The following is a 23,678-nucleotide window of genomic DNA, read 5'->3' as shown; positions in this document are numbered from 1 at the left end:
TTTAATGCATTCTGCTTGGTTCATTTTGGAAAACAACAACAACAAAGCACAGCAGATGCTAAAATGCTTGCCCTTGCTTTGTTTATTTTCACGGCTGTCTCAAAATTGATAATTTTAACAGGCCTAGCTTTGACTGATTCTGGTCTTGTATTACATATTTTGCTGTTTGGACGTCAGTTCGTCTTTGGTTTCATAGTGAGAAGAACACTATCATAAACTCCTTCTAGGAGAAACCATGACTGGTTGGTAATTTTTGTAGGTCTCTGAGTCTTCCCAGCATTGTAAATAATAGTGATAGATATAGATCTACAGTAAAAGACAGCAGTGGTCAAATATCAAGCATTTCCACCAGACATTATTGTTTTCTGTGGAATCAGTAGGACCCTTGTAGGGATGTTTCCCAGCCTTTTGGTTGTGCCCTATACCTGGAGCATGGGCTGCTGCCATGTAAATGTTTTCTTTTTTATTTTGCTAAATCAATCCTATTTCCCTGCATTCATCCATTACATTGGTAAATGGGTAGAAGGAAGTTATCTCACATGTCTCTTGGCACGTATTCTTAACTCTCTTCCCAAATGTCCATAGAGGAGTCTTCTGTTTGTAGAAGCAATGGCCAATTTAAAACCCTTTTCTCTTAATGTCCTCCTTAATGTCCTGTCTGCTCTCAATGTTGCAAAAGGACAGATTATATCCTTCTCTGCTGTTTGTGTGAATTGCTCAAACATAGATCATAGGAAAGAATTATAGATAGCTTTCCTATATTTAAAAGAAACTCTTCAATCTCCATGAAGTTAGAGTCAATACCTTAGAAATAAGTGTGTGCTCTCAATAGCTAATCAGGAACGACAGGAAATGAATAATCTGTTTAATGTGATACTGCCACAATTGGCTTGTTCTGTAGTATTCATTAAAGAAGAAAGTCATGCAAATTTTGTACTGATTTTAAAAAGTTACAGGAAAAAACAAAGAATTTCTGACAAGAAGAAGGGGGGGAGGGAAGAATAGGGAACTAAGAATACTTGTAAAAGATGTATTCAGAAAATTGAAATGTATCCTACATCCTACCCCAAGAACTTACTCTCTTCCTAAGAGTTTATTGTAAAAGAATGTCACATGCAAATACCTGTCACACTTTTGTGACAGGGTATATTAATTTCCAGGCAAAGCATTGAACTGCAGGCATTAGTAGAGCAAAATTAATTTATACATGAATTAACAAATGATAAATATAGTTTCCCATCTTTTTTCTTTTAAGGTGCAGGAAAACCACCTATGTATGGAGACTACGAAGCTCAAAGACACTGGCAAGAAGTTACCTACAATCTGCCAGTGAAACAGTGGTATGCCTAATTTTGAAATTTTTTATTCCCTTTTTATATGGAAAGACTATAATCTTGGGGTGCATAAAACCTTCGCCTGCACAGCCCTTTGCAGTGTAACCCTACATAAGGCTGCAAAGAAGTAAGCCCCAGGTAAGTGTACATAGCATTGCAGCCAGTTACCATTTCTTTTACTTATTTTTGTTTCCCTTGAAATATCTCATTCTAGAGCTACTTAGCTCTATATAATACCTGTATCTAAAATGTTTTAGAACAATTTATTAATGTAACAACAACAAAAAATTGTATAACGATTCCTGTCAACCGCTTTTAAGATGCAATCCACCAATTTTAATATTTTAGCATAATTCATATTTTTAAAACATATTTTCCAGTTTGTCCAGTTAAATATATTTTACAACTATCAGTACCAATTTGTAAGTGATACGAATTCTCTGAAAACTGGAGTTCAGACTAAGCAGTAGATTTCTGGTTTCCACACCTCTCAACTTGTAAGGGTGGTGAGCCCATTCACATGGCCTGCTCTCAGAGACTGATGGGACCAGATATGTTCCTGAATGCTCTTGGGAATTTTCCAGTGGAGAAAGTAGGTGATCTTGTCAAAGATCTGGTCGCTATGGAATGGCGAGAGGAAACAGGCAGTTGACACAATCACTGCTGAGTGTTCTGGCATTTTCGAGCCTGAGCAGTTTCTTGGTATCTCAGGAGCTCCAGACTGTAAAACAGTCCAGATGAAGACGAGTGCAGGTGGCCCAAGTCTCACTCTGAAGCCAACTGAACACTGAGCACATAATTGTGCCTATAATGTGGCAGTGAGGCTGAAGAAGAAGAAGAAGAAGAAGAAGAAGAAGAAGAAGAGAGGCTTCTTTTGCGGTGTACATTGGGTCCTCTAGTTCTGTTGTCAATTTGCTACTGGACCAACTTCAAGGTGTTATAAAGCCCTTAACAACTTGGAACCAGTTTACCTACAAGATTGCCTTGTAAGAGCATTTTTTGTCATTACATTGTGTCCTCCAGTTGTAAAGAACTACAATATTAAGAACGATAGCAGGGCTGCAAGATACTTTGAAGGTTGTTGCCTAACAATAGAGAATACAGTGGTACCTTGCTTTATGAACTAATCCGTTCCAGAAGTCCGTTCTTAAACCAAAGAGTTATTACACTAAGGTGTGCTTTCCCATAGCAGCGGGGGATTCGAATTACAAATGGAATGCACTTAACAGGAAGCGAAACATGTTCTGCTTCCAAGGCAAAGTTCACAAACCAAAACACCTACTTCCAGGTTTGCAGCATTCTTAATCCAAGTTGTTCATAAACTAAGCTGTTCTTAAACCAAGGTACCACTGTACTGGGATAGATCGGCCAATTGACTTGGTATACTGTCGTTGTATATAGTAATGATGATTTTTTTTTTAAACTATATGTGCGTATGTGTGTGTCATAGCTGTCAACCCTCCCTGCTATTCCCCAGTGCTATATACATAGGTGTCAACCCTCCCTGCTGTTTCCCAATGCTATAAGGGAATTTCCCGCAAAAAAGGAAAAGGTTGACAGCTATGGTGTGTGTGTGTGTGTGTGTGTGTGTGTGTGTGTGTAGTAGAGAGAAACTGATTGCACCATGACCTAATTGCAGGAATGTATTTGTCATAAAATGTGTGGTTGGTATTGGTATTGGTGAGAAGGGGGGGAAAGGATTGCTTAAGAATTAGCTGTTTTCAGAAGTTGATAGCAGCACTAGAATTTACAGCCAATGGAATGATAACCAATAAATCTGCACTTGTCTGCCATCAAAACAAAATACTACAATTAGCCAATACATGCTACTAATTTAAATTTGGAAACTTACAATTTGTTCTGCATATATATGCTGTATAGTATAACAGTGTGTGAAGTGTAATGGGAAGAGATTTCACTGTTTGGTAACAAACAAATTTGTGATCCCCTGTACTGGGTGCAGGGTGGCATCTTTCAAACGTTTGCCCCCTAAAGTCTTTGCCTTTGAAAAGGCAATGATTACTATTATTATTCAGGTATGCTCAAATGTTATTATCATGTACTTCATGTTCACTTCCTTTGTTCTGGAAAAAAGTATATTAAAAAGGGTAGGCAGTAAATGAGAAATGTGATTTGTATGTAGTTTTCCTGTATGTAGTTTTTCTGAGCCAGAGGCACAAATTTAAATATTTCTGCCTTCTCTATCTTTCTTTGGAGCCCATGCATATTTATCAAAGACAATCTTGACAGCATCTTTTCTTCTTATATTGCATGTTAGAAATGTGACAGTTCTTACCTTTTTTCCACACACATACACAAACTTTTTCTTTGGAATCTAAGTTCAAATAAGAGCATGGCATTGAATGAGGTATTTACTAGTAAATTGCAGGATATCAATATCCAAATGAAGGAGTTAAAACTATCGTGGCATGAGAAATCTTAAATGGTGGGATAAGGGACCGAGATGCAGCTTTAAGAAATATGATTTATCATGAATTGTTCATAAGATACTTCAGGCTGCTCATAAGGTATTCAAGAAATATCATTTATTGTAATAAATGTCAAAAATTGGCTGCATTTGAGTGGATAGACTGGAAAAGCTAAGAACTTGCCCCTTGGCAATTATAAAATACTAGTCACTCTGTTTCACTGAGATTTAAAGGTTCTGATGTCTTATTTTTGTAACTTTTATTTTCATTGAATAAAATCTTCTGCCTTTCAACTTGAAGATGTGGCTAAATTCTGACTGCTCTCCACAGAAACATAAGTACAGAAAAGACGTATGAATGAAATTCCTTTATCTTTGTGCTTTCTTATTGTCCTCTAGAGGTTACTTTCTTAGGCTAGTTTAGAGGCCAGTTGAATTTGTTGTTATTGATATGACTGAACAGGCTCATGACCTTTGTCATCTATTGTGCTGACAACTTGGTACTGTTGTAATTAAGTAGAGTTTAGTTTTTAGCACCTCCTAATTCTTGTGAAAGCCAGCAGTACTATTTGGATACTATTGATATGGAACCGCTCAGGCTCAGTAGTTTGTTAGCTCACAAGAATGGCCAGTCATTCTTTTAGCTCAGATGTTTGGGTTTTGGGATTTTGGAGAACTGGTGTTGGATCTTAGAATCCCTTAGATAAAATTGTGTTTAAGACTGCAAAACCTTGAAGGCTGTAATCCTCTAACCACTTTTGTGGGTGAGCTCAGAGTTTGTTTGAACCCTGGGTTAGAATCTGGAGCCTTAGAGGGGGAGTGGGTCAGTAACTGTATTAGTAACTTTGTATTACTGTAACATTTTTATATGTAACTCTGTATTTTTGTAATACTTTGTTTAAGTTGTCTGTTGACGCTTCAGAAAACACCATCTTGTCAAAGCCACGGACTTTGTTAGATGAGGGTCCTTGGGTACTTATCTTCAGCTGAAGGTGATTGCAGGTTTCAGGAAAAAGGCTGGTCATGTTGGGGGAAAGCGTCCAATGAGTGTAGGGCTGACTGGAATAGAGCCTTGTATTTTTGGAGCTGCTCACATAGGTATATTAAAAAAGTGAAATTAATGGCACTGATGAATCAGATCTTGTGAATCATGGCAATTGAAACAATAATTACTTTTCATAGCCCAGTAGATTTTTGAATTATTCTAGTTTTGTTTCCTAGAAATGAAAATGTATTTCCCAGAACAATATCAGGTGGTTACAGGCACAAAATTTATATCCTTCAGATTCTTTATGTCTTGTATTCTGCCATAACACAAACATCAACAACTGCATACAAAAACTCAGGCACGTTTTTTATTATTTTAAAAAAGAATCTATAACAAAAATGCAGTAATAGCCATATTTTTATTATTATTATTTTACTATTACACTGAAGCTGTCCAGCTTCGTAGAAAACCAACATGACCCTGGGTTGTATCCATTGGTTGTGCAAGTAGAATGCTTCCTGGGTGGAATGCAGCATGTATGACCAATCTGTCTTGTCCTCTCTTCCCCCGCTGAAGTACTCTGTACCCCTTGCAACCCCTCCTTATAGGGTTTGGGACACTTCTGAACAGTAAGGGCTGTGGTATACTGGGCACTGAGCAGGGAGATCTTGCTGCAATGGGGAAAGGGGAGGAGCAAGATCAGTTGTGTGAGCTGCATTCTGAAGACTTATATTTATTTCAGGGTTTCCCTTTCTTTTTCAGGTACTTCAACACCAGTGACAATAATTTGCAATACTGGGGCCTTGACTATCCACCCCTTACTGCTTATCACAGTCTTCTGTGCGCTTATGTGTAAGTTAATTATGTGAGCATTATTTTGAATGCATTTTGTTTACTAGAAGAAATAGAAAAATGCAGGCTGATCCATGTATGGGAATTCTGAAGCACACCTGGAGCGTTCCCCATTCACAATAAGTGTGGCGATTACGCACTTATGACAGTGTACACACAAGCAGCATGTGGGAGCAGCTCTGTATCTCCTGATTATTTAGTGGATAAAAGGGGGTTTGTAGTTGGCTAAGTTTCTATGGCCACCTCATGAGAAGAGAAGACTCCCTGGAAAAGACCCTGATGTCGGGAAAGATTGAGGGCACAAGGAGAAGTGGATGACAGAGGACGAGATGGTTGGACAGTGTTCTTGAAGCTACTAACTTGAGTTTGACCAAACTGCGGGAGGCAGTGGAAGACAGGAGTGCCTGGGGTGCTCTGGTCTATGGGGTCACAAAGAGTCGGACACGACTAAATGTTTAAACAACAACAACAACAAAGTTTCTATGTACAGGCAACTCCCAATTTACACAAGGGGTTACATTCTGAGGCACCACGTGTTTACGTGAAATCACGTATATTTGAAACACCATTGTAAAAGGCTGCAGACAACCCCTGAAACTCCCTGAAAGAAACCCTTTTAAAAACCAGCAGCACTTACCCAGACACCAAACTCCACCATGGTCACTCCCTCCAAACCTCCTTGCTCCACAGGCCTCAAAGGTCAGTGGAAGCACTCCTGGAATTGCACTTGCAAAGGCTCATGGGATTGCTAGGTGGTGTTTTCGTACTTTTTGCCCTTTTTGGGCTATTTTTGCCATTTTTAAAGTCACACGATGCACGCATGTGCGATTGTGTGTCAATTGGACACACGTAAATTGTTAGTTGCCTATATTATGTGGTAAAGCAATACCCAACATTGTGCCAGAAGATGTGACATGACTTCCTCTGGCTTAGTGTTATGCCTGAAGCAGAGATTGTGGTCTGTTTTACATATACTATGATCAGGAAGCAAAGAACCAGCTTTGATTACCCATTTATGGTTTGTTTGGAGCAAAATTATCCATGATTGCCTTTTTGGACAAAACACTGAGGCATGTTTTTTAGTTTGTTGTTGCTGCTCACACTGGGAGCGTAGGGAATGAAATAGGAGCCATCAGCACACATTAACTATGGTTTGTTGTGGTGCATAAACGTAGCCTGATTGTGAAAAGATAAAATATTTTCAGTTCTCTTTATTGCTGATAAGTGTTTAATTATACAGTGGTTCCCCGCTAGACGAATGCCTCGCTAGACGAAAAACTCGCTAGACGAAGGCTGCCCCGCAAGACGAATTTGTCTATGGGGCTGCCTCGCAAGATGAAAAACCCGCTAGACGAAAATACTCGCAGAACGAATTATTTTTGTCTAGTGGGGCACCACTGTAATTGAAATTGAAGCAGTTTCTTCATGATGATTTTATGTGTGTCACCTGCATTTGTTAAGCTGAAGCAATTAGCAGTGTGAATAGTCTACTTCTTAATGTTTTGATACTTTGTTTTATAGAGCGAAGTTAATCAAACCAGATTGGATTGCTCTGCACACATCTCGTGGGTTTGAGAGTCAGCCACACAAGCTATTCATGCGGGCAACAGGTAGAAAATAGCCTTTTTTTCGACATAAATTCAAAATGTTCCTGATCCAATTCTATGTTTTTGCAGTGCAGATTACCCATACAATGGGTGTTCTTAAGGTGTAAAGATGCAAGGAGATAAATAATTCTAACTGGGAATGGCCTCAGCCCCCTAACACTAAAGCAATTTCATTCTGATAGAAGACTATAGTGGGAGAGATTGTTCAAGGTATGGGTTACATGGCCATGAATGAGTAGGCAGGGATACAACTGACAGACACTGCTCATGACCCAATATTTCAGATAAATTAGACTGAAGGGCATTAGAGACAGAAACTTTTCAGTGGTGATCTCATACCTATGGGATATGTGCTTCTTGGCTTCATTAGCTCAAACTTTTTAAAATGGGTCTCAAAAATCCAACTATTTGGGGCTGCTTTTAGTTGATATGCTGGGCTGAATCTTAAACTATTTAATGATCTGTGGAGAATATAGTTTTTAATTCTTTAGATATGCCAGTGTGCTGCTGGCTGTGAATTGTTTTAATCTGTGGTTTTATATATTATTGGAAATTGGACATTATGGGTTTTTTGTTAGACAGAAACAAAAAAACCCATAATGTCCAACTGCCTTGTATGAACTTAGTTCTACAATGTAACACAGTAATATTCTACAGTAATGGCAGTATATTGACAAGTTACCTATTTGACATAATAGTTTTGCTAATTCCTACTATATAAGGTTAAGTTTTGATAGCACTCTGAAGTTCATGTCAGTTATTTACTATAGCCTATGCTTGCCTTTTTTAAAAAAGAATTTCATAGTTCTTTTCTGTTAGTTTTTAAATTTAGCAGTTGGAAGGGCTGTCATGCTCAGGAATTTTTAATACTGAAGTAATGAAATTATATATTTTTAAGAAACACTGGAATGAAGAAGGTGTCATTATGCACGTTCAAAATCAAATGCTTATAGGTGCTGTGAATCATATAGTAGCTTTTCCCAGGCTTAAAAAAAGTTCCAATATACAAATAAAGTTCAGTGTTCATTTGCCTTTACAGCTAAACCAAATGGAGCATAACAACAATGATAATTCTCAGATGCCTATCAATTGATAGTTCACGTGGTGGTCAGTGAAGAAAAACATGGACAGCATTGTCACAAGAGTAACGTATCAGGCAGCCCAGACAATGCATTTATTAGCTTATATTCAGTCTTCCTCTGTTTCACAGGATTGACTGAAGTCCTGTAAAAATCTCTTACGACGTGTCAGCATTGTCTTATTGCTGATTATCCTGGGCAGAAGTAGACACTCCTCCACACCACCTCTTGCATTGGCCAGAAACCTTTCCATCTGGTCTCTAGTAATTGATTACCGGTATATTTTAAAAATCACTAGAACCAAATTACCCTTGAAATGGTCTTTAATAATGTTCAAATCAACACGCTTGACAAATCATTGATGTACAAACTAAGAAAATGGATAGACATTCTTTTTAACAATTGCCATTAAACGAGTGCACCAGGGTTACAAAATTCAATACAGTTAAATGTTGACCATTAGTTTTAGATGTTTTAGAAGATTCTATGTTTCTGAAGCACATGCACAGATAACAGATTCTGCCAAATAAATTAAAACCATAGGAGTCATATAGCTCAGACACCATGATGTGGCATTTCATGAGTGAAGCCTGAGGAGCCTTGGCCTCAGACACTATTTTGTCCCTTATTGTGTTGTGGTCCCCACCTTTACTGTCGCATTTCTGGCACACCATAGTTTACCATTCCCCCCCCCCCAAAAAAAAATATGGGTGAACTATGGCATTGCCCATGAACCAGGATGGCTTACTGTTCTGTCTGAATAACTCTTTAGTGTTGGGCTTCCAGAACAAATAGTATAGAGCATCTGAGACAAGGCAATACTTCTAAATAACCAACCAGCAATTCCAGTTGGCTTGAAATGGTTAACAGTAGTCTCTGTTCAAAAATGCCCATGTTGCAAAGTGCTCTCCAAACCACTAGGTTTATACTACCCCAGCATCATATTCCAGGTGGCTGGTGTGTTTGTGTGTGTATTCCCTAAAATGTTTTGCTTTGAAATCCTGTAATCTAAAGAAGAGTTCCGAATCATTCTCTTCTAGCATTTGGAATATCATGGGTGCAAATAAAGGTATCATTTCAGTTGCTCTATATCTTAAAAAAAATTCAAGGTTATATTCTGTCATCTCGTTAGGAATTTGGGGTTCTAGTCTTACACGGTTCTGAGCACATGGGCTGCAATCCTTAAGTCTTCTTTAATCTCATTGACTTCAATGGAATTGAAGTGGCCTGTGTGCAGGATTGAAGGGTTCAGCTTTAACTCTGTCAAGGACATTTTAATTATAAATGATTAATTTTAAACATTTAGGGAAGTTATTGGCATTCTTTGAATGTAACTGAATGAAGTGAGTCAGAAAAAGAAAGAAAGCAATCCATTTTGATTTCAGAACTGCTACAAGGAACTGCCCTGCAAGCAGTTCATTTTTTGAACTCGTGTATATATGGCTTGAACAGCTTCTGGGATTACTATTTTAAACATGTCATAAAACCTTTAAGCAGATTTCAATGAAAAGAGTGGCATTGGGCTGATCTTCTTGCAGCTATACCTCTTTGGTAGCATTTCTGAAGGAAGCACTTGGTTTTATGAGAACTTATTATCAGCTGTGATTACCAGCCCTATGATGCCACTGGATCAAATTTTGTAGAGTTTTCCTAGCCTTGAGGCTAGCTGGTTTCTGATATTACCATATTGACAGTATTATGACTTATGTTTAAAATAGTAATCCCAGAAACTGCTCATGCCTTATATACAAGACATGACTCCAAAAAATAATTAACTGCTTTAAGGTAGCTCCTTGAATCACATATCATTACTGTATGAAAATGAGGCTTGCCGGGGGCTCGATTGGAGATGGTGTTTCTACACTTAGAAGCTCAAGCACTAAGAGATGATACAGCTTCTATGTTGTTTCCCCCATTGATTCCTTTACATACCTTTCCCCCTACCTACCGCACAAGGAGTCCAGTTTTACCATACTGCAGGCAGGGGAAAAGGAGTGGTAAAGGAAGACCAGAGTGAGAGACGTATTGACTGTGTCCTTGTTCAGCACCTTAAAGCATTTAAAAAATCAGGGATGCATTTAGGTTTCAAGGGCCAGTTGTGGGCAGGGCCAGAGGCAAAAGTGGGAAAGTTGTGAAGGTAATTCTTACCTTTGTACAGTAGCTTAGTTTTTTCTGTTTCTCACTTTTCTCTGTGTTCTATCTAGACAAGCAATAGAATTCAGGGACACATTCCAGCCAGACAAAAGCACTTGGGGCATGAAGAAGGGACAGTGAGGGATGTGGCCTGGGGAGAGTTCCGAGGGCCATATAAGGATGCCTGAAGGGCCGCATTCAGCCCCAGACCAGGCATTCTTCACCCCTGATTTAAAGGTGTAGACTGGACACTATCTCAGGTTGAGGATCTGTCAACCACAGTAGAAAGGCGATGGTAATGATTCCCGTATTTTCTTGTGGCCACAGAATCTTTGAAAAGGATATTATCCGTAAATCAGTTTTGAGTGTATGTGCAGACTTACCGGTACGTCTAGTTGAACTGTATGTGTGTAGTGAATTATTGTGTCCATAGCACGTAAGAGTTAATCTTGGCTGCTTTTGATATTTTAAATAATTCAAATATATGTCAGATGCAGGTGATGGGGAAATGGTTATGGGGGAAGGCCAAGAATAATAGCATAGTCACAGTTAGGAGACAATATATGAAGCAGAATAATCAATAGCCCAGTTGGCTAATAAACAATAGTAGTTTGATTCATACATATATATATTTTCTATGTTTCAGTTTTTGTTGCTGATATGCTAGTTTACATACCTGCAGTAATCTTGTACTGTTGTTATTTAAAAGAGACTTCAGCTAAGAGGAAGGTTGGTATGATTTACCGGTATTTTTCTTTTTCTTTTTTGGACTTACAATGAAAACGTTTCATCTAGAATGGAAGGCAAGGATGTATATAAAATTGTTAGCACAAATTGCTAGTTTGTTTTATAGTTAATAATGTTACATTGACCTCAGTTACTGGAAAGCCTTGCAAAAACAAAATGTATTGCAAGAAATTTTGACCATTTCTTTGTATAATTAAGAAACAAGGATTGCAAAAACAAACAAAAATTGATAGAACAAATTGCTAGTTCGTTTTATAGTTAATAATGTTACATTGACCTCAGTTACTGGAAAGCTTTGCAAAAACAAAATGTATTGCAAGTAATGTTGACCATTTTTTTGTATAATTAAGAAACAAGGATTGCAAAAACAAACAAACAAAATATGCAGCATAATGCAAATTACATTTTTACTCAGAAGTAGGTCCCATTAACTTCAGTGGAATTTAGTCCCAAGTAAGATCGCATAGGATTGTAGACTTGCTTTCCTTCATTATAAATACGTTTGCCCTGTTTTTCCACTAAAAATGCCCAAGGTCTCCCTGGGTAGGCTGTTAACAATCTGGTAATGACCACAGGAAAAGCCTTCTCCTAGGCCACCTCCAAATGCCACTCAGATGTTGATAGGACACATAGAGCCTCTGCATCAGATGCACCTGCTCACATTGGAAGAGACTTTCTTTTTAGCCTTACTTGCACTTTAGATGCCCCCTGCCCACTTCCAATGTTCCCAATGCAGGTCACAGATATTACCGTGGTCAAATGTTTGTGTGTGCTGGGGATAAATTCAGCTCATGCTTTTGAATCCAACATTTAACATTTAGACTGGCCCTTTTAATAGCCACGAATAGCTAGCTGAATCACAGTTTTGGCAAGTAGAACAGGATATGTTTGTAAAATGATGCAGTGGATTCTCTGTTGCCTTCTATGCATTGTTTCAGCTGGGAGAAGTGAAATGTGTTTACGGTCACATACTCTTTCTAGGCTGCATGGGGATGAAAACATTTTTCATGGGCAGCCTGGGCTGTGTACCAGTAGGGAGCAGGACAAGAGGCAAAATGCTTAAGAGCAATGGGTGTGCCCCTTACCTTTGTATTATTACAAGTAGGACTACATTCCAGCCTTGCAGAAGTCACACACTCCTTTTCCATCTGTCCTCAAGTCAAGTAAGCAAGCGCCATCACAGTTCAGAGCCTCATTCCAGCAAGACAGACATACTTAATGAGGATGTAGACCAGGGCTGCTGAGAAGTGTGGCCTGAGGGCCACATAGAGAGGCTTGGAGGCTGCACTTGGCCCCCAAGCCTGAGAGTTCACCACCCTTGTTCTAGTATGTGATGACTTATTACTAAATTAGCTTATTTGTGTTTCTTTTAATGTAGAATGTCTGTCTTTCTTTCCCAGATTTCTAGTGCTCTCTGCATACTGCTTTATCCAGGACTCATTCTGATTGATTATGGACATTTTCAGTATCCTTGCCTATTCTGTGATGTCATCTCTTTACACTTTACCAATTCAATGGATTCTCTTAACCCAACACCAATCTCTTTGCTCTAGAGCAACAAGGGATGTAATGGTTTAGGGGAAGTATGTGAATAGGGAGGAATAATCCCTGTTCATAGCGTAAGATGTTTATAAGAGCAGTGAAAAAGATACAGATAAAGGATACAGCCCTGTGCACGCTTACCTCAGAATAAGCAACATTTGAACACAAGAGCAGCTAACTCCCAAGGTAAACATGCATAGGATTGTGCTGTTAGGTATTAATGGTGCAGCTAAACATTTAAAACTACAGTTATTGCGTAATCTGGGTTTCTTCTCTTATGCTGAATGTGTGGATACATGTTTGTTCAGTATGAATTGTGTGGTATAAATACCCGAAGGTGAGTTCACATAGGCATATTTATCTCAATATGGCTGAAATAAAAGTTGTATGTGTGAAACAGCCATCGGAGATTAAACAGCAAAGATAACAAATTGATGTCACCTGACGTTATCTCAAAATGCAGTTCAGTGGAGGCAATCCACTGTTGTGCATCCTCAAGGAATGTACTTTGCACATCATTATGCTGGTTGCAGCCAGTATGGGCAAACTACAAAATTTCAGGGTCCTTGTTTTATGTTATTTGAGAAGTGTAGGAACTGCTCCCCAGCTCTGCTTGCTTTTGAGTTTCCGGTAATGCCAGAACAGAGACACACAGATGATGTCGTTCCTTCAGGTTATTTCATATTGGTGTTTGAGAGCTCAGGGCAAAATCTCCTCACCGGTAAACACTTTGAAGTCACATTTATTTCAACTGGAAGATTAATTAAATCTCAAAACAAATTGCTTAAATCTCTCCCATTGAAACCAGTGGGACTTCAGACTTCGACAGGATTGAATTTATGGCATGGGCAATCAGTAATGGTGGCAAGAGGAGACCCTCTGAAGTATTTCCTTTATAACAACTTTTTAAATCTGTTTTGTCCTTAACATTAAAAACATATATAATTCTGTGAGCCTTGGATTTGCTTTGTGGGGAGTGCTTTGCCTGTCTTACGATTTGGACCTCTTGGGCTCAATAGCATTCTGCTTGGCTCTAAACTACAAACAAATGGAGCTGTACCATTCATTGCCCTTCTTCAGCTATCTCTTGGGAAAGTGCTTCAAAAAAGGCCTGGTGGGGAAGGGGTGAGTATCTTTTAAAGTTGACATCCAGAAAATGGTCCTGGAATGCACTTAGGCAGGCTTGCCTTGGGAATTTGTGCATGTCATTCATTTCTCGATTAAGCTTTTGGAGAAGGGATTCATGTCATTATAATTCTTTACTCCCCCCCCCTCCCCCAGAAGAACATTTTCTCCTAAGTCATTAAATAACATACTAAATAGTTTTAAGAGTGTCCATAGTGTATCAAAATACACACGACTATCTTTTCTCTTCAACACCTGTCATTAGTTAAGCACAGGTCACAAATGGACACCCAGATTTAGAAGATAAGAGTTTAGCATATCTCTTTTAACATTTAACAGTTTTCTTATCCCTGATCTCTTCTCCTGTTAGCTGTCTCACATTAGGTTATTTAATGTCTGTCATTATGCACGGTACTTTTAAGTCAGCTATATGTTTGAGAGCACACAAACATTACTATCTTCTTTCATATGAGCACTTCTTCTTCAGGGCTTGGATTATTTTTAATTTTTTTCTTACAGGCTGTTACTGTTAATGAAACTGGGGTTTACCGTAGGTGTTTCTTTTGCTCTCTGTTGGCTCCCGTTTTGTACAGACGTTGAACAAATTTTGCAAGTGTTCAGAAGGCTCTTTCCAGTTGATCGAGGTTTGTTCGAGGTATGCCTCATCTTCCCTGCCCTGCCCCCTTATAAGCTTCTTGTAAATGTTTTATATTTTTAGCTCCCTTGAGAAACCTTCACTTTGACCCTTAGGGATTTCATGTGGAAGATACACCAGAAGGCTAGTAATATGATCTGGCTTCTCTGACCGTCATTTCTTGCCAGTTATTTAATCCAGCGTTTAACCCCTAGCTCAGCTGGCATCTTCCAGGATATTATATGAGTAGACAACATTTATCCCATCGTCAGATCTATAGCTCAGACGTACATTTTTCCGTTTGACTAGATTCCATAGTAATTAACAGCGTCCTTGCTCAATCTTATCTAGAGGATCTAAAAAATGAATACATACTGGATTCTCTTTTTTTACTGTTCTAAAATAGTCATTGGATTGATGCTAAAATGTTACATGCTTTAGAAGGCTTTGAGATTCCTGATTTGCTGTGTTGGAAAGTGCCATCTTGCTTTGCTAAAGTAAGGCCTAAAGGTGTTGAGCATAAAGTATATGATTTTATTACAGATATGACATCTATTAAGTGGTTTGCACCAGAGAGAGGGTGAGAAATAGTGATACAACTCAACAGTGGACTTACTTCTGAAAACCATTAACATCCCTGGTAGTGGTGCTGGCACATTGGTAGAAAAATTTAGGATCACTTGTATGTTGACATTTTACACGAAGTGTGAGGTATATAGAAATTCACAGGCCAAAGAACTGTCAAGTAATTTGGTGGGTTTACATGTGTATTTTTAGGGAGGCAGGATATGTGTTTTTTTGATACACATTGCTAGGTTTCACTGATGTAAGCCCATGTTTTATAATGAAGAAACTTCACACGATTTTATCCAGGATAGCTCAGGGATTTTTGATCTAATGTTAGCTGAAATGTTTTCTGAGCTGAGCAGAGGAGTGACTGATTTGGATATTAATCTGGATAAACTGAGAAACTGTCTACGTAAGCAGTGCACGGTAAGTTTATACTGGGTTGCCTGGGACAGGTTCTTTGAATTGGTTCCCATTTACAGAGATGCCTGCAAGTGCTGATAGTTGTAAAACTTCTCTGGCTATTAAACAGGCATCTTATATGTTTGTGGGTGCTGCCAGGCACTTGTCACCTTCAGCAGATTTGCAGTGTGTGTTCTGTACACTTGTAAGTGAACAAGGAGGGATGTCTCAGTTGTTGGTAGTAGCTTTCTTGCTGTTATGTCTACACAGCTGTGATTCAAGCAGCTGTTTAGGGATGAGTTTCATGAGCATGCTAGCTGTGTGGTTACAAATTTAATTTGGAAAGTGATCCTAGCACAACTGCTAATGTCTTTAGACTTCTTGATTTATTAGGGTTAACTCTGTCATTGCTAGCAACTAGCAAGCAGAGCTAAATATGTTCTAGTAGCAGAATGTGGCAGAATACAGTGTGGCTTCACATTTGCAAAATAATAATAATCAAATTTATCTTACTTAATATGCTATAGTATTGTTATAAGAGATTTTTCTAACACAAGCTCTGGCTCTTGTACTCAGTAATGTACTTCTCTGTTAATTAAAGGCTTGTTTTAATCAAAATGACATTGTCCACTATTTTGAACCAAGGTCACGCAGATACATTTAATCTCGGCATCAAATATACATCCATGCAAAAAGATCCCTGCCATTCAATGTATAAATAAGGCCCATCAACAAAAAATAATGCAACACTTTAAATATCTTCTCAGGATAAAGTGGCCAATGTTTGGTGCACCGTAAGTGTTTTTTTCAAAGTAAAGGCAGTGCTGGCAGCAGAAACCCAACTTAAACTAAGGTAAGTAAGAATAGAAGTCCATAGCAACTTTCAAGTCTGAATTATGTTACAATGTTGGTAGGATCACAAGATAGTATTTTAAAACAATGTAATAATATTGCCCCCTCTATGGTGGTTCCCACGTCTGTGGAATGCCCTCCCCTTATGGTTATGAGTAGTGCCAACATTGTTATCATTTCAATGCCAGCTGAAGACTTATATCTGCCCAGGCATTTTAAGTTTTGCAAGTTGATTGCTATTTAACTTGTTTTGTTTTTTCTAGCTGCTTTGATTGTTTCTTTTACAATTTATTGTTTGTTTTATGATTTGGTTGGTTGGTGTTTATTTCATTTTGTGTTCTGTACCTTACTCTCAAATCTGTATTGATGAAGGACAGGTTATATATATATTTAAATAATAAATAAATTAAATGTCAGATTCTGGCACTGGTTCAACCATCTGCATGGAAACAGAGTTGACTTCAAACAGTTAGTAGTGTCCTGTGGGTGTTTTCTGCTTGTTTAATTTGTGAGTTTAAAAATAGGAAATTCAAAACAGGAACCTTATTATTATTATTATTCTAGTGCAGGTATAAAAAAAATCAGGTTTGATCCATAGTTTTAAGAAGGTGAATCCATTTTTAATACATTATTTTATGTTCAGCTTTGCCTTAACATTCCTGACTGCACTTCCCAGTTGCATAAAACTAACTCTGCAGCCTTCTATCAAAGGATTTAAATATGCTTTGGTAAGTGTTTAATGAACTTTTTTTTTAAAAAATATATAACGTTTGTATGTTTTATAATAGAAACAAATATCTTTCTCCACACTCTGTTCAGTTTCATAGAACAACATATACATGCACCATATGATCTCTTCCAACAAGAAAGCAAAAACCTGGCCATTTTAAGTGACCATAGGTGCTGTATCTCAGACCAGTCCGACTACTCATTATTCTTGTTTGCACACCAAAACATGATGCTCTAGAAACAGATTATGAAGTTGGAATCATCCATACGCCAGAAAGCTTATTGCTTTGCTCCCACAAATACATATGTACATATGCATGCACACACAATCATATATAGGATGAAAATATATCATAGAATGGAAATTCGGATGAGGTGGCAAAATATGCACAGAAATTGCTATATAGACCATTTGGCCAATGCAGGAAATCTGGAGCAATGTCACCCTGGTAGATGACTGTCTAGCCTCTGCATGAATTCCTCTAGTGAGGGGAACCCACTACTCTCAAGGTAATTGGTTCTATTGAGAAACTTCTGAAGTCTATCCTCCTGTAAGTTATGCTTATTTCACCCTTGTTCTGCCCTTTGGGACAGCAGAGAACAAATTTGTTTAAAAGCTTATGATGCAATTTATCTGGTTCTGAAGACTTCTAACTTACCTAAAGTCGCTAGGTATTTCCTGACCAACTTGGAACCGCAACTCCTAACCTCTCACCATAGAATTATATAATCATAGAATTGTAAGGTTGGAAAGGGTCCCAAGGATCATCCAGTCCAACCCCGTGCAATGCAGGAATCTCAACAAGATCAGACCTGATGATCTGACCTGACATGATCAGTCATGCTACTTGTGCAAGGTTGCACACTTAAAAAGTTATTTTGGCAGTGGAATTCATCTGTTCATGTCACATGGATCGTTACACATTAATCTAGATTAAGGAAAACCAACTCCACCTCCTGGGAATGAGGAAGCCTCATTAATTAAACATTTATGTGGTAGCCTAACAACTGCAATCCCATTAGCAGGCCTGTTGGTCCAAATTGCCCAATAAGACTCATAAATCAGATGACTTAATATTTCAGGCTTGGAGAAGGTAGCCAGGGCTATTCTGAATCCTTGTCACTGTTCAGTGTTCTTTTTTGACCCATGCTTTATGTTAATAATCTCTGATAAACAGCCACCCTTGTCTCCGTTATTTAAATTTTGAAGTTTATCTGTCATTGCATGCTGAAGCTTTGCCTAAATAGTCACACAGTACTTTTAAAAGGATCAGTAAAGTTACTCCGCTGTGCTACTTTGTATTTCTTAAAAGTTACTTCAAACACTTTTAACAGAACACGATTATAGCAGTCCTCCTGCAATACGTAAGTGGTATTCTTCAGATTGCTGAAGGGAAATGCCTTTAATTTTTTGTTCTATGATTTTTCTTCAAAATACTTTAACCACACAAAAAAGCAGAGGTGGATTTAAGGAAGTGTGACTGGTCCAGCCACACAGGGCACAGAGTCCTGTGTGCGTCACATTCTACAATAATGTAGAATGGAAGGCAGGGTGGGGGATAATTTTTTGTGTTGCACAGGCCGCCACTGAAATTTGAGACCTCAAGTTCCACCACTGAAAAAAGGCTTTTATGGATGAGCGTTCACGTCTTCCTCTTTTGCTTTTTTCCAGATCAATATTACTTGTAAAAAATAACAGTAATTATTGCAATAACTTTACAAAGGAACTGTGTGTTTCTCTCGAATGTTGTGTTTATTCCGTACACTTAGTTATGGTAACATGCCCATTTTAAATGTACTTGAAAATAAAGAAAAGTGGTCTTAAGCATAGTGAAATTTCAAGCAGAATCCTGTGACCTGATGCTCTCCAGATATTGCTGGGCTACAGCTCCCATCAACCCTCACCATTGGCAATGAGAATTGTAGTCCAAACATCTGGAGAACACCATGTTGGGAAAGCCTGCTTCTATGGATACATGTAAGCTGTTTCTGAATAGCAAAAGCATCCTCTACACATTCCTGTCAATGGAAATATAAACATGTTAACACTTGTTAACTTTGTTTTTAACAGGTTAGCTGTGCATTATCCTTCTTCCTGTTCTCATTCCAAGTGCATGAAAAATCTATTCTTCTAGTTTCAATGTAAGTTGTATTTTCCGCTTGAAAAATATATTGCACCATTAATTATCTGTTGAAATGGGAAGTAAATAAACAGCACATCTGATGAAGTTGATAATGGGATCTGATCTAGAATAGGGCTCCAGCACCTATGCAAGGGTACATCTTGAATGTGCTGAAGCACAAGAGAATTGGTTCAACCAAATAACATTCCCTTTGCCCAGGGTGCATGAAAGGGTATTTAGTATACCTGGCCAAAGGAGGTACCCTCTATGTCTTACTTCTGAAAAGCTAAATATTTTAGAATGCATTGTTGTCTTCCATCCTCTTTTCTTTTTACACCCATCATGTAAGAAGTAGACTTGGGAAGTAGGAAAAGTGTGGGGAAGTGGAAAAAGTGACAGCTCTAAAATTGGTCCACATGCTTCAGAGATGGCTTTTGCAAAGTTCATAAGATGCTGAACATGCACTGAAGTCACATGCTCAGCAGGAACCGTAGAGCCAGGTTCCTATATCACAGTAATGTCAAATCTGAGATTTTGGGATTTACTTGGGACCGAAGAGCAGTTTTTGCATCTGTAGGTCTGTTTGCCCAGAATGTTAAACCATGGTGCAGTGCTACATGCTTCAGCTGAAATGAATCCGAGCAAGACTCAGGCTATACATGATTGTAAGAATAGTAAGTGGTGTTAACACTTCACTTATCCCAATAGGAAGGTGCATAAACCATCTCCACGTGCAATTTATTTTACTCTGTTGCCCTAATGGGCTGCTTGGCCATTATTGTTATGTATTATGTATTAATGTGCCGGTGGTCTGTATTCTAAATGAATGCCCCTTACTGTTGCTTTGCGTCACTTTTGTTAAAATAAAAAATAATGTGAAACTATGATGTAGCAGCTCCGCTGTCAACTAAGTACCTGGAGGCGGTTGGAAGATGGATGGCGGCTAACTTATTGAGGTTGAATCCTGACAAGACAGAAGTACTGTTTTTGGGGGATAGGGGGCGGGTGGGTGTGGGGGACTCCTTGGTCCTGAATGGGGTAACTGTGCCCCTGAAGGACCAGGTGTGCAGCCTGGGAGTCATTTTGGACTCACAGCTGTCCATGGAGGCGCAGGTTAATTCTGTGTCCAGGACGGCTGTCTACCAGCTCCATCTGGTATGCAGGCTGAGACCCTACCTGCCCGCAGACTGTCTTGCCAGAGTGGTGCATGCTCTGGTTATCTCCCACTTGGACTACTGCAATGTGCTCTATGTGGTGCTACCTTTGAAGGTGACTCGGAAACTGCAATTAATCCAGAATGTGGCAGCTAGACTGGTGACTGGGAGTGGCCGCCGGGAACACATAACACCGGTCCTGAGAGATCTACGTTGGCTCCTAGTATGTTTCCGAGTACAATTCAAAGTGTTGGTGCTGACCTTTAAAGCCCTAAACGGCCTCGGTCCTGTATACCTGAAGGAGCGTCTCCATCCCCATCGTTCAGCCTGGACACTGAGATCCAGCACCAGGGGCCTTCTGGCTGTTCCCTCACTGCGAGAAGCAAAGCTACAGGGAACCAGGCAGAGGGCCTTCTCAGTAGTGGCACCTGCCCTGTGGAACGCCCTCCCATCAGAGGTCAAAGAGATAAACAACTACCTGACATTTAGAAAATACCTGAAGGCAGCCCTGTTTAGGGAAGTTTTTAATCTATGATACTCTAATGTATTTTAATATTTGTTGGAAGCTGCCCAGAGTAGTCGGGGAGACCCAGCCAGATGGGCGGGGTACAAATAAATTATTATTATAATAATAATAATTATAATTATTATTGAAATGTTACCTTGACAATGTTTATGTAGGTTTTATTTGCTTTTCCCCATAGACCCGTCTGCTTAGTTATACATGAAATTCCTTTTATGTCTACATGGTTTCTACTTGTTTCAACCTTCAGGTGAGTAGTTTGAATATTAGTATTTCTAAATAATTCTAACTTGAGTTTATTGAGGACTCCCCACCCCCACCCCCTTATCTGTTGTTGGGCAAATAACCATGACAGGGCATGAACTAATTTGTTTCTTTCTCCACAGCATGCTCCCCCTTCTCCTGAAGGATGGCCTGCTCCTGCCATATATTGCGACAACACTGGCCTTTCTCACAGTGTGCGCAACTTCTTTTTCAATATTTGAAAATACTTCTGAAGACAATATGCAGCTAAAAATTTTCCCCACTTCCATTAGACGATGCATTCCATGGTTCAGAACGTTCTCAAAGATTATTAGGAGTTCAGTAAGTAACTCTTACAAAAACCTTGTCTTTTGTGCACTGATTTCTCTTAAGAGGTAGATGCTTTCCTTTTGGTTATGTGTTTTAAACATAAGCCACTGTATAGTTGCCAACGTCCCCAGTCGCACTGCTGCCATGATTCCCACTCTATGCAGATGCTGCTGGTGAAGAAAATTTGTTGTTTAGTCGTGTCCGACTCTTCGTGACTCCATGGACCAGAGCACGCCAGGCATGCCTATCCTTCACTGCCTCCCGCAGTTTGGTCAGACTCATGTTGGTAGCTTCAAGAACACTGTCCAACCATCTCATCCTCTGTCGTCCCCTTCTCCATCTTTCCCAACATCAGGGTCTTTTCCAGGGAGTCTTCTCTTCTCATGAGGTGGCCAAAGTATTGGAGCCTCAGCTTCAGGATCTTTCCTTCCAGTGAGCATTCAGGGCTGATTTCCTTAAGAATGGATAGATTTGATCTTCTTGCAGTCCTGGAACTTTTTAAGCAGTTATCTGGGGCAGCATCTGACACTTTTAGTGTGGCATGAAGAAGCTACTGCATGCCTTTGTCTTGCACTTAAAAACAAAACAGCCCTCCCCCCTGCAGTTTGCCTATTATGTTCAAACCAACCAACTGTGGTTAACATTAATTACAGTTGTTTGAAACAAGCATCAAGAAAAGAGGAGAGGGAATGATGTGAGTAGGAAGTTTGCTCCAGTGCATTTGGGCTTGTTCATCTCACACTAAAGTTATGGTTAGATTCGGCATCCTAATATGGACAACATGACCATGTTTGCATCAACCCTGGCAATTGGTACATAACATGTCACATTAGAGACACATTGTATTTTCTGAAATATCTTCCATAAGGATGATGAAAACAGAGCACCTAAGCAATGAAACGACTTATTGGACATTGTAAATCAGTGATAACCAGTGTACCTTTTCTCTCTCCTTTCAGTTCCTTGTCTCAATAACTCTGATGGGCATCCTGACTTTAATGAGTGCTACATTGGATCCTCCACAAAGGCTACCAGATTTATTTCCTCTAGCTGTCTCTGCTGTATCCTGCTTGCACTTTCTATTCTTCTTGCTATATTTTAATGTCATTGCAATATGGGAATCAAGAGATAGCCGAAATCAGAAAAAAGCCAATTAGGTCAAAGTGCCAACCCGCAAAACTAATGACTAAAGCCAGGGAAAACCTTTTAATATTTTCATAGAACTATGTCTTAAATCATATGTAATGTGAGGTATAAATTGCTTTCTTATTTTATGTATTTGCTGGGGAAAGCCACACAAAAATGTTTACATGTCAATTTGTGCTGTTTCAGGAATGTGAATAGCCATTATTAAGAGAGGTTTGAAATGGACTCTTTGTCCTCTGTATGCAATAAAAGGGAAACATCATACTTGATTATTTGTTGAAGATGGAAAGCTACTGTTACCTTGAAAACAACTAAGTAATATTTTGACCACCTTTACTGGCTTATTTTGAATAAAATTTCCAAATTAATTTAATAGTATGAGTTTCAGTATAATGCACTTCAAATGAAATGTGTTGGGGATGCAGAACCATATTTTACAGCGTATCTTGTCTGTTGCTACTAAACACTGTCTCTTCTAGCCTATTTGATTACATACATTAAGCTGCCTTGTACAATATTTCACTATTCTCTATGATATGCTTAAAATCATCAAGGCCACTGAACTAATATTCATGACTCAGTGTCATGGTTCATGCTTCCATGACAGTCTTATTTCAGTATTAACCTTTATACTAGCTAAAAGTCCATAACAAGAGTTCCAAGGCGCTGTTGTGGCCAACATTATTTTTAATGTACATCAACATGTAAACCTCCCAGCAATATGCAAATTTTATAGCCAAAATAGCATTTTTAGTCATATAGATTATAATTCTAACGCAGCAGATCACGAAGAACTTAAATTGTGCGAAGTTCTTTTTCTGTAGCACTCTCTTGTAATAGTCTTGACCTTTAATAGCCTGCAACTCAAATATTGTTGGGTTTTTTAAAATGAAGTTATTGCAAGAATTCAAATCCATTTGGAATTCTTTGGTGCTTGATGGTTGTCTCTATGCCATCTGCCTGCACTGACAAAAGTACATGGCGTATAAAGAATTAGACCAATTTCTAGCAGCCACTTAGGAAGACTTGATATTTTTGCTGTATATGACACATCTTCATCATGGACATGAACAAGTAGTTCATTGTTCCTAGACAAAGTCTTATATTCAATACAGATTGACTTTGAGTATTCATTTTAAA

The 23,678-nt window shown here is 38.8% G+C and overlaps 1 protein-coding gene across 5 annotated transcripts in view; it reads left to right on the top strand.

The window, feature by feature from the left end:
* ALG6 (ALG6 alpha-1,3-glucosyltransferase) overlaps positions 1-22,906 on the top strand; it is a 28,659-nt gene extending 5,753 nt beyond the window's left edge. For 2 of the 5 annotated variants that reach the window (XM_033151908.1, XM_033151909.1), the window contains exons 3-15: positions 1,256-1,340; positions 5,513-5,602; positions 7,124-7,212; positions 11,068-11,150; positions 12,569-12,633; positions 13,650-13,835; positions 14,355-14,490; positions 16,206-16,291; positions 16,934-17,018; positions 19,091-19,161; positions 21,001-21,069; positions 21,206-21,404; positions 22,352-22,906. In XM_033151908.1, the coding sequence (XP_033007799.1) occupies positions 1,256-1,340; positions 5,513-5,602; positions 7,124-7,212; positions 11,068-11,150; positions 12,569-12,633; positions 13,650-13,835; positions 14,355-14,490; positions 16,206-16,291; positions 16,934-17,018; positions 19,091-19,161; positions 21,001-21,069; positions 21,206-21,404; positions 22,352-22,549 (1,442 nt within the window). In that variant the 3' untranslated portion in view covers positions 22,550-22,906. The remainder of the gene's footprint in view (positions 1-1,255; positions 1,341-5,512; positions 5,603-7,123; positions 7,213-11,067; positions 11,151-12,568; positions 12,634-13,649; positions 13,836-14,354; positions 14,491-16,205; positions 16,292-16,933; positions 17,019-19,090; positions 19,162-21,000; positions 21,070-21,205; positions 21,405-22,351) is intronic. The other 3 variants (XM_033151910.1, XM_033151911.1, XM_033151912.1) reach the window with 2 other exon arrangements.
* The last annotated feature ends 772 nt before the right edge of the window (positions 22,907-23,678 follow it).

This window comes from Lacerta agilis, chromosome 6 (genome assembly GCF_009819535.1).
Source record: "Lacerta agilis isolate rLacAgi1 chromosome 6, rLacAgi1.pri, whole genome shotgun sequence".
Lineage (NCBI taxonomy): Eukaryota > Metazoa > Chordata > Lepidosauria > Squamata > Lacertidae > Lacerta > Lacerta agilis.
This window is presented reverse-complemented; position numbering and strand designations above follow the sequence as displayed.